Genomic DNA, 13,854 nt, shown 5'->3' with positions numbered 1-13,854 from the left:
AGATCTCAAATCACCAACACCAGGTTACAGAATCAGGCTAGGAAAAAGCAAAAAGTTTCGGGTGAACCTGCCAAAAAGGGCCGGGTCCAACACTGGGTGAAATTGGTTATGTTACTATATTTCCCCCCCCCCCATTGCCCAAGCCAAAACCTGTAACACTATTTCCACACAATATAATGTCGACAGAGGCACTGGGCAGGGATGCCTGCTATCCCCTATCTGGTTTGCCTTGGCCATTGAGCTGCTTGCTAAACGTTTCCGACAAAAAGGAGGAGGCTTTAGGGTGACAGTGGGGGGCTGGAAGCATATCATCTCTCTGTATGCGGATGGCTTACTGCTTTTTCTTAACAAGAAAAACAATGAAGATGTTAAAACTGATAGTCCTTTCCAAACAGGTTATACCATGGCGCATTAACACTCATCAATGACAGCCGGATATATTGAATAGTTTTTATTTTAGATAATTTTTTCCATTTCTATTATTATCTTTTTTTGAAAATCACATTTCGACAAATATGTACAATATTACAAAAACACGACCGTACTTCTGAAGTGAACATACAATGACACAAAAACTCAACACTCTGGACTCGCCTCACCAATCTCAATCCCAAAAAAAATTAAAGCGTCCACAAGCCTCATACCATACTAACATACCACACTCACTCTACTCACACAACATGCCCCTGGTCTTGCCAACTTTGTAACTTTCTTGGACCAAGGTGCAAAACCAAACAACATAAAATTTTAACTACTAATTTTTGTGCATAACACAAAGTGCAAAAACTTCAGATTTTAGCAGTACAGAATTTACAAAAATGCACAACAACCAGACATTTTACAGAATGTTTGTTTGATGAATGTTCATGCGCCGTGGTATAACCTGTTTGGAATGGACTATCAGTATTGGCATCTTCATTGTTTTTGTTGTTTAAAGGGCTCAGCCTTACTGATTAGAGCCAACCCCTTTGGTGCTTTGTGGTTTCTTAACAAGGGGCCAATGGGAGCTGCAATTGCAATGGCCTTATTATGGGAATTTGTGACAACTCAGGCCATACTTTTTCCCCATGAGGGCAGGTGTCCAGAGGCCAGATACTATGCCACAGGACCTGAACTGATATCAGTGACTATCGGTACATAGGAATACATATCTTCCAAGTGGAGGAAGACATGCAGGCGGCTAACCTGGGGGGAATGCCTTAGGTTTCTTAAGTCATGTGTCCCCTTTTGGAGATCCATGAAGCTGTCCATCATGGCTCGGGTCTCGCTGTCCAAAATGGACTTGCTGCTGATACGATGTAATTTTGTCATTAATCTTCTGCTTAAAATACCAGGCTCCAGGTTACAGCAGTTAGACAATACTTAGGGAACTGAAATGGGACTGCAGCAGCCATAGAGTCTCACTGGAAGTCCTCCGGAAACCCCAGAGGAAGGAGGCATGGGAACCCCAGGTTTTGAATTGTATTTTTTGGCAGTGCATACCGAGTTAGTCAGTAAGTGTGTCAAGAGAGCCCAGCAGGAGTAACTGGCTCAGGTGGGGCTGGCGACTCACGAAGAAGCGTTGTTGTCCAAACTACTTTGTCCGGTAGTAGAGATAAACTAGCCGCTGCTGGCAGTCTCCCTCAAAAGTTGGTAAAGGTGCTTTCAGAGGACCCTCGGACTCCGCTTCATGCTTCAGCGCTGCTGCTAGTAGGCATTCCCCATGGTGGTCTACTTTCCATTTTTACGAATGCACAACCACGACCATGCCTCAGATGCACAGTGCTGGGCATACATTCAACACAACCTTGGGGTGCGCCCTTGCCTTTCTGCACTATGGAGCCCTACCTGCTGGGGTTGTTTCACAGGTCTCAGGCACGGAGGGTGGGAGCTCTGGATGGTCCTAGCTAAAAGACGCATATAGTTGATGTGGGAATACGGGAAGGCGCCGGCGATGGAGATTTGGGCGAAAGATGTCACAGACTGGGCTAGAGCTGAAGAGAGAGCACTACTCAGGGAAGAGGCCCATGATGTCTGTCGACACCGATTGGGGAACTGTAGGCGGAAATGCTGGAAATCTAGGAGCACCCAATTGAAGATGTAGGGGGCGATATAGAGGGACAGGGCAAGCCAGTCGAGGTAGTTGGAGTTGATCCCTCTGGCGAAACTGATGAAGAGGAGAGCACGACTTGGCAGGGAGGGGAATAGGCCTACACAGGATCACTTCGACACGCGCAATCACTGCACTGTGGAATATGGGAGGTTGAGTGCCCCAAGTACCTCATCTCCTCTCGCCTTGCTTCCCCTTCCACGATTCCTGTCCCCCCACTCCATTACTCCTCCACTTGTAGCCGTTATGTACTCACTACTTCCTCCTGTTGCTCACACCATAAGAGTAATGTACATTTTAATTGCATATATTGGAAGGAAATTAGTAATCGTTTTAACCTCTGTACATTATAATACTGCTAGGATTTGAATGTGAATGTTGAATGTTTTTATTGATTGCATAGTTACTTAAAACCATTGCAATAAAACATAGTTCAAGACACCAAGTACCAGTAGTCTTCATTACTTAACTAAGCTTAGAAAAGGTAAAGGTCCCAAACATCAGCTGACAGATTATGTGCGTAGCTACTTAAAACCATTAAAAAAAATTGCAGGAGGGGGGTGGGGGCAGGGGGTATAATTCTTCCAGCAATCGGCTGAGTGAAGATGCAGGGGCTCTAAGGAGGGGTGAAAACACAAAAAGCCTCGTTAACATGTGAATGTTCTTTTAACCCCTTGGTTCTTTTAATTCCCCCGCTGTGCTGGGGGGCGCGCACAGCGCCCCGGTGCTCGTGACGAGCTGAGCTGAGATCGTCAGATCCACGGTGGCCGTGTGCTCATGACGAGCTGAGCTTGTCACGGCCACACCTGTTTCTTTCGAACGCTCAGCACAGAGGGGAAATTAGCCCCGCGTGCGAGCGTTGGAGCCTTTATGACAAGCTCAGCTCGTCATGAGCACACAGCAACTGTGGCTCATGACGAGCATGGGAGGGGTTAAAGACCAGTGAATTACTCTGGTGCAGCTGCAATAAGACGGACGCCAGCCAGGGATGCTGTCTCACCCAGGGCTGACACACGACAGGGGGAGGGGGCTGAAGCAGGGCCTAAAGTGGGATGAAAAAACTGGGGAGTCTCTCAAAGGGGAGTGGCTAATGTAATTAAGGGCGTGACTTACAACCACGTAAGCTAAAAATCTGTGCTTAGCATAGTGTGCCGCCCAACTTGCATTTTGCTGTTTCTGTCATTGCATCCAGATATACGATACAACAAGTAACATCATACCCTCAAGAATGTTAGTGGCATAAGATAAATAAGTAGCAACTATGACTTGTATATAATATTGAAAAAGCTTCAACTCACCTGGCATGACGTTTTGCCTTAACTAGTGAGAAGTGAGCAGTGTGAACACGCCAATATCGATGTGCCTGCTGTCACTGCAGTCGGGAAAAAAACGGACCGACCTTTCCAGGGTACAAAACATAGCCCGATCGAGACCCCTTTCGAGGCCCCCTTTAAAATACTGCCGGTGCTCAGCACCGGTGAGACTTGGCCCACTTAAAGCCCTGGGCTGTTGCACCCCTGAACATACCCTTGCAGGAATAACTAGTGTCCTGTTATCCCTCTCTCTTTTTCACGAAGACCCTATCATCCAGTAGCGTCTCGCACAGGGAAGAGCTGTCTGGGTGGGGGTGGTGGAAGTTGACAGATGACGGGATAAGTACTATTAAATAAATAAATGAAACCACTTATTTTGCGCTCTCAGGATCCCCGCGGCTGCAGCCAGCGCAAAGTAAGTATTTATTTATTTAATATTACTTATCCCATTGTTTGTCAACTTCCACCACCCGCCCCGGCTCACCACTCATACCTGTGCGAGCCGCCACTGCTATCATCTCTTTTAATTCTTAGTCCAATGTCCACTGATGCTTTCCGGTACTCACCTCTACCAGGTAAACATCAAGGAGAGAGTGCAACAGTAGAGCGAGTAACAGCACAGTCCAGGAAAAGGAATCAGATTAATCAGGAATTGTGTTTTTTACAATCTGCTGAAGAACTGTGCCTTTAATGCAAATATATCCCCAGCATTACAGATTAGGATAACATACACCACATACAAAGAGTGTACATATAGACATTGTTGTGCTAATGGATGTAATTGGGTCAATGCTATCCCAAACTATACTCTACAGGCAGCTGTTGAACTTTGAAAGTGGTGGGGCCCAAATAACTGTCTCAATTATGGACGAGCAGCATAACAAACTTCCTCTAAGCGGATTACCCCCTGTGAACATATTAGAAAAATAGGACCACAAGATGTAATTTACATAACGATTTTCACATGAATTGGCTAATTTGCCTGAGGTTCTGAATGATAAAATCCAGTACTTTTGAGGCAGTTCAGATAGTCCTATGTGTTTTAGAGACCTCCCTTCCAAAGAAAATTTTGAGAAACAAAATGTGTGGATTTACGAGCTCCTGTATGCTGTAACTCTCATGAGCTTACTGGAAAAGAATGCACATCTTGAAACAAGACAAAAACGCAATCATAACCTGCCTACACCTACCCTGGTCAACCCCTCTTAATTTCAAGTTTTAGCTCAAGTTCTTCCCACCCTGTTCAGCACAAGCTATCCATTACATTCCGAGCTGAAGAGGAAATTCTTGTAAATATGGTTAAATATCCAGGATGGGAGCTTTGAAAATGTAAGTTCTCTGCACAGTCCTGCCCTGGTGACTCGCTCATACCCAGTGTTTGCCCTTATCCTAGCTCTGTCCCTTTTCCCCAGGTTAGCTCCCCTTTTCCCAAGTTTGGTCCCTTCTTCTCTGCGCTCTAATCCTCCTTCTGGCTGGCCGTATCCCCTGCTTTCCCTTGGTTATGGCCGTGCTTTCCTAGATTCTGTCCCCTGCAACAAGCCGGTGCCACTCAAAAGCTGGTAGAGCTAAGACCATCCTAGGCATGTGTCAGGTTAATGCTGAAAGTAACTTGGAACATTCTAAGGAAGGTGGTGGGATGGGTACACTACATGGAGGTAGACTGCTTAAGAAAAATGGAAGAATTGCTTACAATTTTAAGAAATAAGAGATTATCACGGAGCGATCCAACCATTCCAATGAATGAAACAGCAAACATCACAATTCCAAGGAGGAGAAGAATCACAGCTGGAGCCAGGAAAATGCCATCAACGGTTTTGAGTTTCATCCTTTCAGCTTCTGCATATGCCCCAATACATAATATTACAAAGCCTAAAAACTGGAAAAGAAATAAAAGAATTAGAAGATCATTTCAATGAAAAAGTTTAAAAGGCATATTTGTGTAGGTTCTATCAAATTTTAGTTTATCTCACGTATCTCATTACACCACACAGCACTCCTGAAAAATAAATGGAGTGAATATATAGAAAGGCTACAATCCTTAACGATTTTGCATTTATCAATGTTAGTGCCTCAGTCTTCAATGCTTTTCAATCTAGTTGTTTCACTTATCCGCAAACCATGCTTCATGCTTAAGGAAAAACACTTTTTATTGAGGAAAAATATGTCAAAAATCTAAAAAAATAAAACATAAAATAATTCTTGCTATTAATAATTTGCCTATAAATCCTAGTATATTATAAAAAAAATGCACCCACAGGCCTGGAAGTTTATATATACACTAACCTGTGAAAATAAATCTCCCTTTTAAATATTAGTAAGTCACCCCTATCTAGGCCTTGCAGCCCACAAAGTAGGGTGCGTGTTATTTACAGGTGGGACATGTAGAAAATGTATATTATTAAGTTTCTGCAGTCAAAAGGCTGAAAAAAACTATTTTCATTGTGAGTTGCCCTATGTAGAAACCACGGTGCAAATTAAAATGCTAATACTGGTAACTCAGGAAAAGGACCACCTAGAAAAATTATTCAACAAATATTTTAATAGTTATTACAAATCAAATTCAATAGTGAAGTAGGATATTTAATACATATTAAGGAATAGTAACTTTTAGAAAGTTACCTTTTCCCTGCCTGACGTTCCTAGAGGCTAATTTCCATTGTGATTAGCGTTCAACAGCAGTGAAAATGTGTTAAGTGCCTTACAAGAGCAACTAATAGGCTGACGTTAATGGGCAGAGGTGACTCCTCTGAAAGCCACAGAATATGCAGGTTGCAGCTGTAGGCATCTGGTTTTACATTAGAGTGTCAAATCCTGCTTGACAGGTCTGCAGAGTTCACAAACAACCCTTAGGGCACACTTAAAAGGGAAGAGAAACAGGATGCCAAAACAATTCTTGTAGATCCAATGCCTGCTTGCTGAAGGTCTTTGCTTTTCTGGGTTTATTGCAGGCATAGTGGCTGCCTCAAACAGAACTGAATTCATGTGAATCACTGCAATGAAACATTAATTGAGGCCACGTACCTACGTATGCAATATTAAAGGTGACTGGTTAAATCAAGATAATTTAGGTTTACTATTAGAAAAGAGTTGGGAACTAATCTAACCAAGATACCTGGTTGTATTTTAAATTATTTTCTAAATCATTGTAGAATATTTCTTCACTTTCAAGTTACTGAGTAGACCGTTTAAGGTGAGTAAAAACATTAGTGTGAAACATTTTAATTCCATGCTTCAACTCAAAGTGAAATTCTGGAACGGGGTGTAAACTTTATATAAGCGCTGGAAATATTTGGAAACTGTTTACAGGATTGCCTTGAGCAATGATGTTTTTAGTAGACAACATTATTTGTTAAATCCAACATTTAAACCTTGTTTTGGTATTAAAAACAGGTTTCAACACTTTGCATTTACACACAGTGTAACAACAGTTCAAGAAAACAAAAGGAGTAGGACCATCGAATATAATATGAGACACATATGTCCAATGTTAAGGGTACCTAATTACCATCTATTCCCAACATCACCAATTCAAGCTGTAACAACCTGAATTTCATGAACATTTTGCACGAATCAAAAAGTTGTATTAATTGATGTCACAGTACTGGACCTGTCATTCAGTGATCTTTCATAGATTATTTCTTATGTGCTCTCATTAGCTTTTGGCGTTCCCTCTGTACATTGGCAGACAATGTACTGAAATATGTGTGCAGTGCAGCATTGTTACCGGAAGAATGGTTGAGCTGCTTTACTGGTTTATGTCCATTGTGTGAGATTTTTCCCTATTTTATCTCCTTCTGAGAGAGATAAGTGGCATTTTGGCAGTCTCGATTATGTAGAACATAGAAAACAATATACCCTAACATATGTTAATTAGGGGAAGAGGTCCCTAGGCAGAATGTGAGGATAGGTCCCTGACAGTACATAACTCACACATATTCATTGACCTTGGGCCAGAATGGGGCCTCCTTGATGGATCTGGAGCTCATGAAAAGGTTGGGGCACCGCCTGCACTGCAGGGGTTGCTGGCACTAGTGCTATGCCCTTGATTAGGGGTAGCGAGGAACAGCAGCTGCTATACCATCAATTGTCCCCATTGTACCACAACACTGTCCTTGTCTCTGGTTAAAGAAGCTTAGCAGCAGGAACAGAAGGTAGACAGATCTCTGCAAGTGATTTTAGGTCAAAGCGAAGCAGACAGCGTAGCTGTCTGGTTTGCTAATGGCATCTTGGGGACATTCGGAAAGCTTCCCTGGGAATGCATTCAGCCAATTGCTTACCATCGGCTTTGTGGTGTGTAACTCACATTTTCTGGATTTTTATTAGCTGGCTCTGTTTGTTTTAGGCTGTTCTGCATGAGTTTGTCCTAACCTTATTTACAGTATGCTTCTGAGTGCTCCCTTTCCTGTAAACAGGACTTTAAATATTGTTCTTATCTTGTCATTCAAAGGCAGAGGTCAAATGTCGTGCTCTGTCTTCCGTGGGAAGAACGTGTTTACTTTTCTTTCTCTGACTTCAAAGTGACAGAATTTATGTTACAATGTAGATGGTGCTGAAAATTAAAGTTTTTTTCCCTGGCACACAATTAGAAGAGTGGGCTGATTAGAACCTTAACTTCTATGTTTTCCCAAGAACACAAATTCCTAGGTTACTGGCTGTTGGGTTCACCCGCAATCATGAATGCAACTTAATACCCTTGAAATACCAGTCCTTTGATTCACTGTGTAAGTGGAGTTTGAACTAGTGGAGTTTGAACTAGGAGGAAGTTGGAAAGCTTTCCATCACAGCAGTGACCCCTGACGAAGGGCGCCTTTAACGCCCGAAATGCATTGGGATTTTGACAAATAAAGCTGCATCATCGTATTTTGCATGAGGTCCGGATGGGCACTGTTTAAACATTAGAAGCTTGGAAAAATGGCCCACCATTCCGGTTGTGGATTCATGGTCAAGTAAAGAAGAATATGATAGCTTGAAGTGGAGAATATGGTTTAAATGGAGTACATGGATAAAAATGGAAAATGGAAAATATAAATACGCCCATGGTGGACATTCCGCAGTGCGTTTGGAGGGGGCAAGAAGGTGTCCCCACCTCGTAGTTTTTGTTATGAAAGTAGCTTCAACCATACTACTGAGCAGATATGCAGCCGAGCTGTACAACATGGCTTAGAAAACAATGGCAAAGTCAAATATATCTACTATTTGCCCTTTCAAAGTTTTTTAAAGCATGCTGTACAGCTGTGTGGCCGCTTTGCAGCATGGTTGAAAAAATCTAATAAAAGCACTATGACAAAGCCCACGTTTACTGCACCATAGAACTTTTTTTTAGTTTTCACCTGCACAGCTTGTGAAATCTATTGTATTCAATATACTCTTGAAGGGGGCTTACATCCCGTCCCTGCATTTCATTCATTCTTGTGCTTGCGACTTACTTTTCCTCCATATCTACTGGCTGTAGCATACTATTTCCTGTGCCTTTTCGTGTGCTCTGTCTTATTAGTTTCCAGATGACCAATTACAGTTTGTATCTGCCCTACTCAAACTATTTTTTCATCTTTTGCCTGCACAGTGCTCGTTCTTACTGATTCCACCACAGAGGCGCCGTTTTGGTTCCACACGCAATAGTGGTTGAAATCTGGCTTTCCTCACTGTGCACAAGCCGGGCAATGCTGCGGATGCACAGTGTCTTACAGTGCTGGAGCCTGCTTCCTTCCCAGATGTAACAGTTGTAGGTGGGTAACATCATGGCCACAGTCCCGCCTGACTCTTGTCCCTGCATGCCTCCCGACTTACCTCCGATTAGCCTGTGGCTAGAGGCTGCCCACTCTGCTGGAGGCTGCGGTGAGTGACTTTTGCCGCTGGCGTCGCTGGTTTCTAAACAAGCCTTTATTTCCTGAATGAACGCGCCTCTATGTCTAAGATGACAGGCATTAGGCTATTACATTGTTATGACTACATTTAGGTCTATTTCAAGTGGAAAACGCCCCATTACGAGGAGTGTTCGCAACGCACCTGTACTTCCTCACGGAAAGACTATTCACATGATTACACATCACTGCTGGCAACTAAATTGAGCTCACGAATGAACGTCTGCTCACTCAGGGTATTGATTAAATGTGAATATTGTAATTCTTAACAGACCGACGTTATTCTGTATGTTGGACTCTGCTATTTACCAATATATTTACTTCCCTGATTTGGTCTCGGCGAATCCATGTGTATTGTAAACAAACATACATACAATAACACGTAGAGTAGGACTTTTTTTTTTAAAGCACATGTGCATTTGTAAACTCAGCAGGAACGTTTACCATTACTCCTGCTTACTCTACCTCACAATATACGTAAACACACCCCCTGAGTCAGTACAGAACCGTAGCCCTGCAGTGTACCTTAGTCACCCGTGGCTCTGTTTTTTTCCTCAGTTTGAGACTGGTTGTGAGGGGACTGAATAATGCGATGCAAAACAGTATTCTTCAAAATAGCAACATGGAAATTAGGTTGAAGGTACACGTAGTCCCTGGGCCCTAGCAGCCTGCCGTAGGCTTCCTCTACAGCCCTTCAGCTCATGCTCCCTCCAGAACACATGAAACCCATCTCTAAGAAGGTATTGTGGTGTTTTCAAATAGAAAGTGAAATAGCAGTCGTCCTTTCACTGTGTATGGGCACCTGAATAATAATTAGCATTTTTACCTACCAACAACATTGTTAAATAAAACTCAGCAGAGTACTACATACATAAAAACGTATACACTCCAGTGTTGTACAGAACAGCTCTTCAAGTCACCAACTCCTCACTAAGCGCACACATGTACCAATGGCTGCAGGCTGACATAGTGGATCAATGTTATACTCTGGTCTAACCCTGACATAACATTAGTGGAAGCAGACATGTATCTCTGCATATTCTGAGATTTTTTTGACTGCATTATGTCCCAAATTCTGACAAAATTTACTGTTTGAGTACACACAGATGTGTTCAGCAGATCAGTGTTTAACTGACATAAGCTGTCACAGGGCCAGAGTAACTTTAAGCAATATTTTACCTAGAAATTGGTCCAGCCCAGGCCAGAGACACATTGCCATTTTGCAGATGGTACATGGTCTTCGTGAAATGTTAGCAGAGGGTCAACTTCATTGTATCCCTATTAACAATAAATGGTGAAGGTGACATCAGTCCGAGCGGATAGACCTGGACAAAATGGGAATGGAGCTTGACCTACTCTTGCCTTTTACAGGAGGTCCCTGCTTTAGTAGATTGGGTTTATGGGGGGGCTAGGGTTGGGCAACTTTTACTTCCACTCCTCATACTGCACCTTATCTCTACAGATTCTCTTCGAGATACACTGACAGGCGCTCTTAAGGTGGCAGTGTTTGGACGGCTTAAGAATACTCTCGCCAGCCACAATATATTGCCACTCTTAAAAAAAGTCATAACACAGATTTTCAGTTACTTACGTTACACAACTCTTCACCAAGCTACAACTTACAACAAAAAACTGTTTATTATAAATACATAGGCGAAACCAGTGCTTCTTTGTGCTTTCAGCCATGATACGCAGCAGTTGGGCTGCTGTACAACATGGCTAAACAAGCATTTGCAATGCAATAGGTCTCGCATTAGGAAAGTTTGAGCTATTGGTATTGTAAATGACACATTTTTTATTTATGAGTTGGTTTTGAAAATAGCGAAATTAATAGCTTTGTCATTTACAATGCCAATAGTTTTAACTTTTGCAAATGTGACACCTATAGCATTTGTAACGCAATATGTATTGTATTTACATGACTTAGATGTATTGATATTACAAATAACAATGGCTTGTAATTTTTTTAATAATGAATACTTAAAACAAAGTTAATGTAATTTATAATGGCAATAGCTTAAACTTTTGTAAATAACTTTTGTGAAGATTATGTTCATTGTATTTTATTATGACGAAAATCCATGAACAGAAGTGAAATATTAACATCTTTTTGTGACATTTGTAATAAAGCTTGAAACATTGAGAGAACATATTTGAACCAGTTGTTGTTGAATGGCTGCACAGATTGATGCTGTGGTGGTGCTGAGTGATGTAGTGGCGACAAGTGATGCTGTGGCACTCAGTGATGCAGTGGTAGCGCATAGTGATGTTGTGGTGCCCCTGAGTGATGGTGTGGTGCCCCTGAGTGATGCTGTCGTAGTGCGATAGAAAGAGTGAGTGCGACAGATAGATAGATAGAGGGAGGGCGATACATAGATAGATAGAGTGAGGGCGATACATAGATAGATAGAGTGAGGGCAATATATAGATAGAGTGAGGGCGATAGATACATAGAGTGAGGCCGGTAGATAGAGTGAGGCGGATAGATAGAGTGAGGCGGATAGATAGAGTGAGGCCGATAGTTAGATAGAGTGAGGCCGATAGATAGAGTGAGGCCGATAGATAGAGTGAGACCGATATGTAGATAGAGTGGTATAGAGTGAGGGCGATAGATAGATAGATAGATAGAGTGGTATTGTTTGGAGTGTGTGTTGCATTCAGTAGAGGGTAATTATGTGGTGTGTAAGTATGTGGCACTGAGTGGTATTTTGAGTGTATGTTGCATTGAGTGCTGTGTAATTATGTGGCGTGTAATTATGTGCCACTGAGTGGGATTTGGAGTGTATGTTGCATTGAGTGCAGTGTAATTATGTGGCCTGTAATTATGTGGCACTTGTGGTATTTTTTTTTTTTTTTAATAAAGACATGAGATCACATTAGCAGCAAGGTTAGAAACACATATATCAAGCTATAAAAGTAAATACATATCGAAAAAGGCAAGGGCAAAATTATTTTTCAATGTAAAAAATAAAAACCTATTACTAATAAATATAGCTTACTGTAAACATCCTGGCCTAGTTTTAATGCATATACCTAAACAAATTCTCCCCAGATTTTTCCTAGTTTATGTAATGCCTTTACACCCCGAGTTCCATATTATATGTATCCTTAACTATAGCCCACCATTCAGATGTTGATGGTGGATCTCTAGCAATCCATGCACGGGCAATAGTTAGCATACCACAAGCCACTATAACACTAGTAAGTTCTATAAAGTTATGGTCAAACACTTGTGGCCCAAGTAAAATGTCTTTAGCCGTAAATGAAACAGATCTTTTAAGTTTCTGAGACATAATCCTTTTTATTCCACCCCAAAAAGATAGTAATGATGGGCGTGTATAGAACATATGCTCTAAATCTGCTGCATATAGGTCACAATTTGGACATCTGGTCCTATCATTATCTGAGTTATTTAAATTAGTTGCAGCCCATTTTGAGATACTTGCAGGGGTATAATAAAGAAAGCATATAGTTCTATATGATTGTAACCTTAAGCTAGTGGAGTGAACATTTTTTCTAATAGTATCCAATGCAATATGTATTGAATTAACAGAAATAGTAGATCCCAGCTTCTGAATCCGGCGTGTAGCTAATTTCCCACAGTCACCTTCCTTTTGAGAATTATTATTTTTATTTACAGAACTGAATAATGATTTATCATTTACTAAATAAATACATTCCCACATACTAGAGCCAGTCAGTTCAGTAAGTTTGAGACTACGTTGAAAGAAATATCTAATCTGATAGTATTTAAATCGCATGCTCTCGGTGACATTATGCAGCAGTTGAAGTTTGATAAACATAAGAAGCCTGTGATATCATATAGATCCCCTGAGTCTTTAATCCCACAGTATGCCCACTGTCTCCCTGTCCTATCTTGAAAAATTCCAGGGAGGATTGGGTTATCCCATAATGGTAGTTTAGGGTGAAATATCGGCATTTGAAATTTACTAACAATAGCCTTCCAGATACATGCTATATCTCGTGCGATCTTAAATTTGACCCGCATAAAATAGTTTGGGTCGTTGATTCGGTATAAGAACATTTTAGACTCTATTCCCAACATAAATGTATAATAAAAAAAAAAAGGTTCTTTTTTCAGGTTGTATCAAACTACGGATACGCCCTAGAAATGCTGACCAGAAGTATGTTTTAAAATCAGGAAAATCCAAGCCACCATTTACATATGGTAATTTAAGTACTTCTATTGCACAGCGTGATTTTTTATACCCACAGATAAAGCTGCTTAGTATACCATCTAAACGCTTAAAAAAAAGGTTGTTAATGCGTAATGGCATGGACCGAAATAAATAAATAAACTTGGGGAGAATTTTCATTTTTATTAAATTAATTTTGCCAATTAAACTAAGTGGAACCTTGTGCCACTTTTTTAGAGTAATGGTTGTTTCCTTTAACAATAGTTCGTAATTCAGCGTGGCTGATTCTTCTGGGCACTCAGAGATTTTAACTCCCAAGTAAATGACATTTTTGCATACCCCCTGGATAGAGTCCTTTGGTTTATAGTTCGCTATTATTTGAGTGTTATTAGTATTCAGCCTGTAGCCAGATACTATATCAAACTTCCCAGCCT

At 41.4% G+C, this 13,854-nt stretch overlaps 1 protein-coding gene across 1 annotated transcript in view; it reads right to left on the bottom strand.

The window, feature by feature from the left end:
- Positions 1–13,854, bottom strand: part of LOC147683085 (tetraspanin-15-like) — a 215,614-nt gene that overhangs the window by 127,398 nt on the left and 74,362 nt on the right. The window contains exon 2 of the mRNA XM_086943569.1: positions 5,093–5,278. Within this exon, the coding sequence (XP_086799695.1) occupies positions 5,093–5,278 (186 nt within the window). The remainder of the gene's footprint in view (positions 1–5,092; positions 5,279–13,854) is intronic.

This window comes from Lissotriton vulgaris, chromosome 11 (genome assembly GCF_964263255.1).
Source record: "Lissotriton vulgaris chromosome 11, aLisVul1.2, whole genome shotgun sequence".
NCBI classification, from domain to species: domain Eukaryota; kingdom Metazoa; phylum Chordata; class Amphibia; order Caudata; family Salamandridae; genus Lissotriton; species Lissotriton vulgaris.
This window is presented reverse-complemented; position numbering and strand designations above follow the sequence as displayed.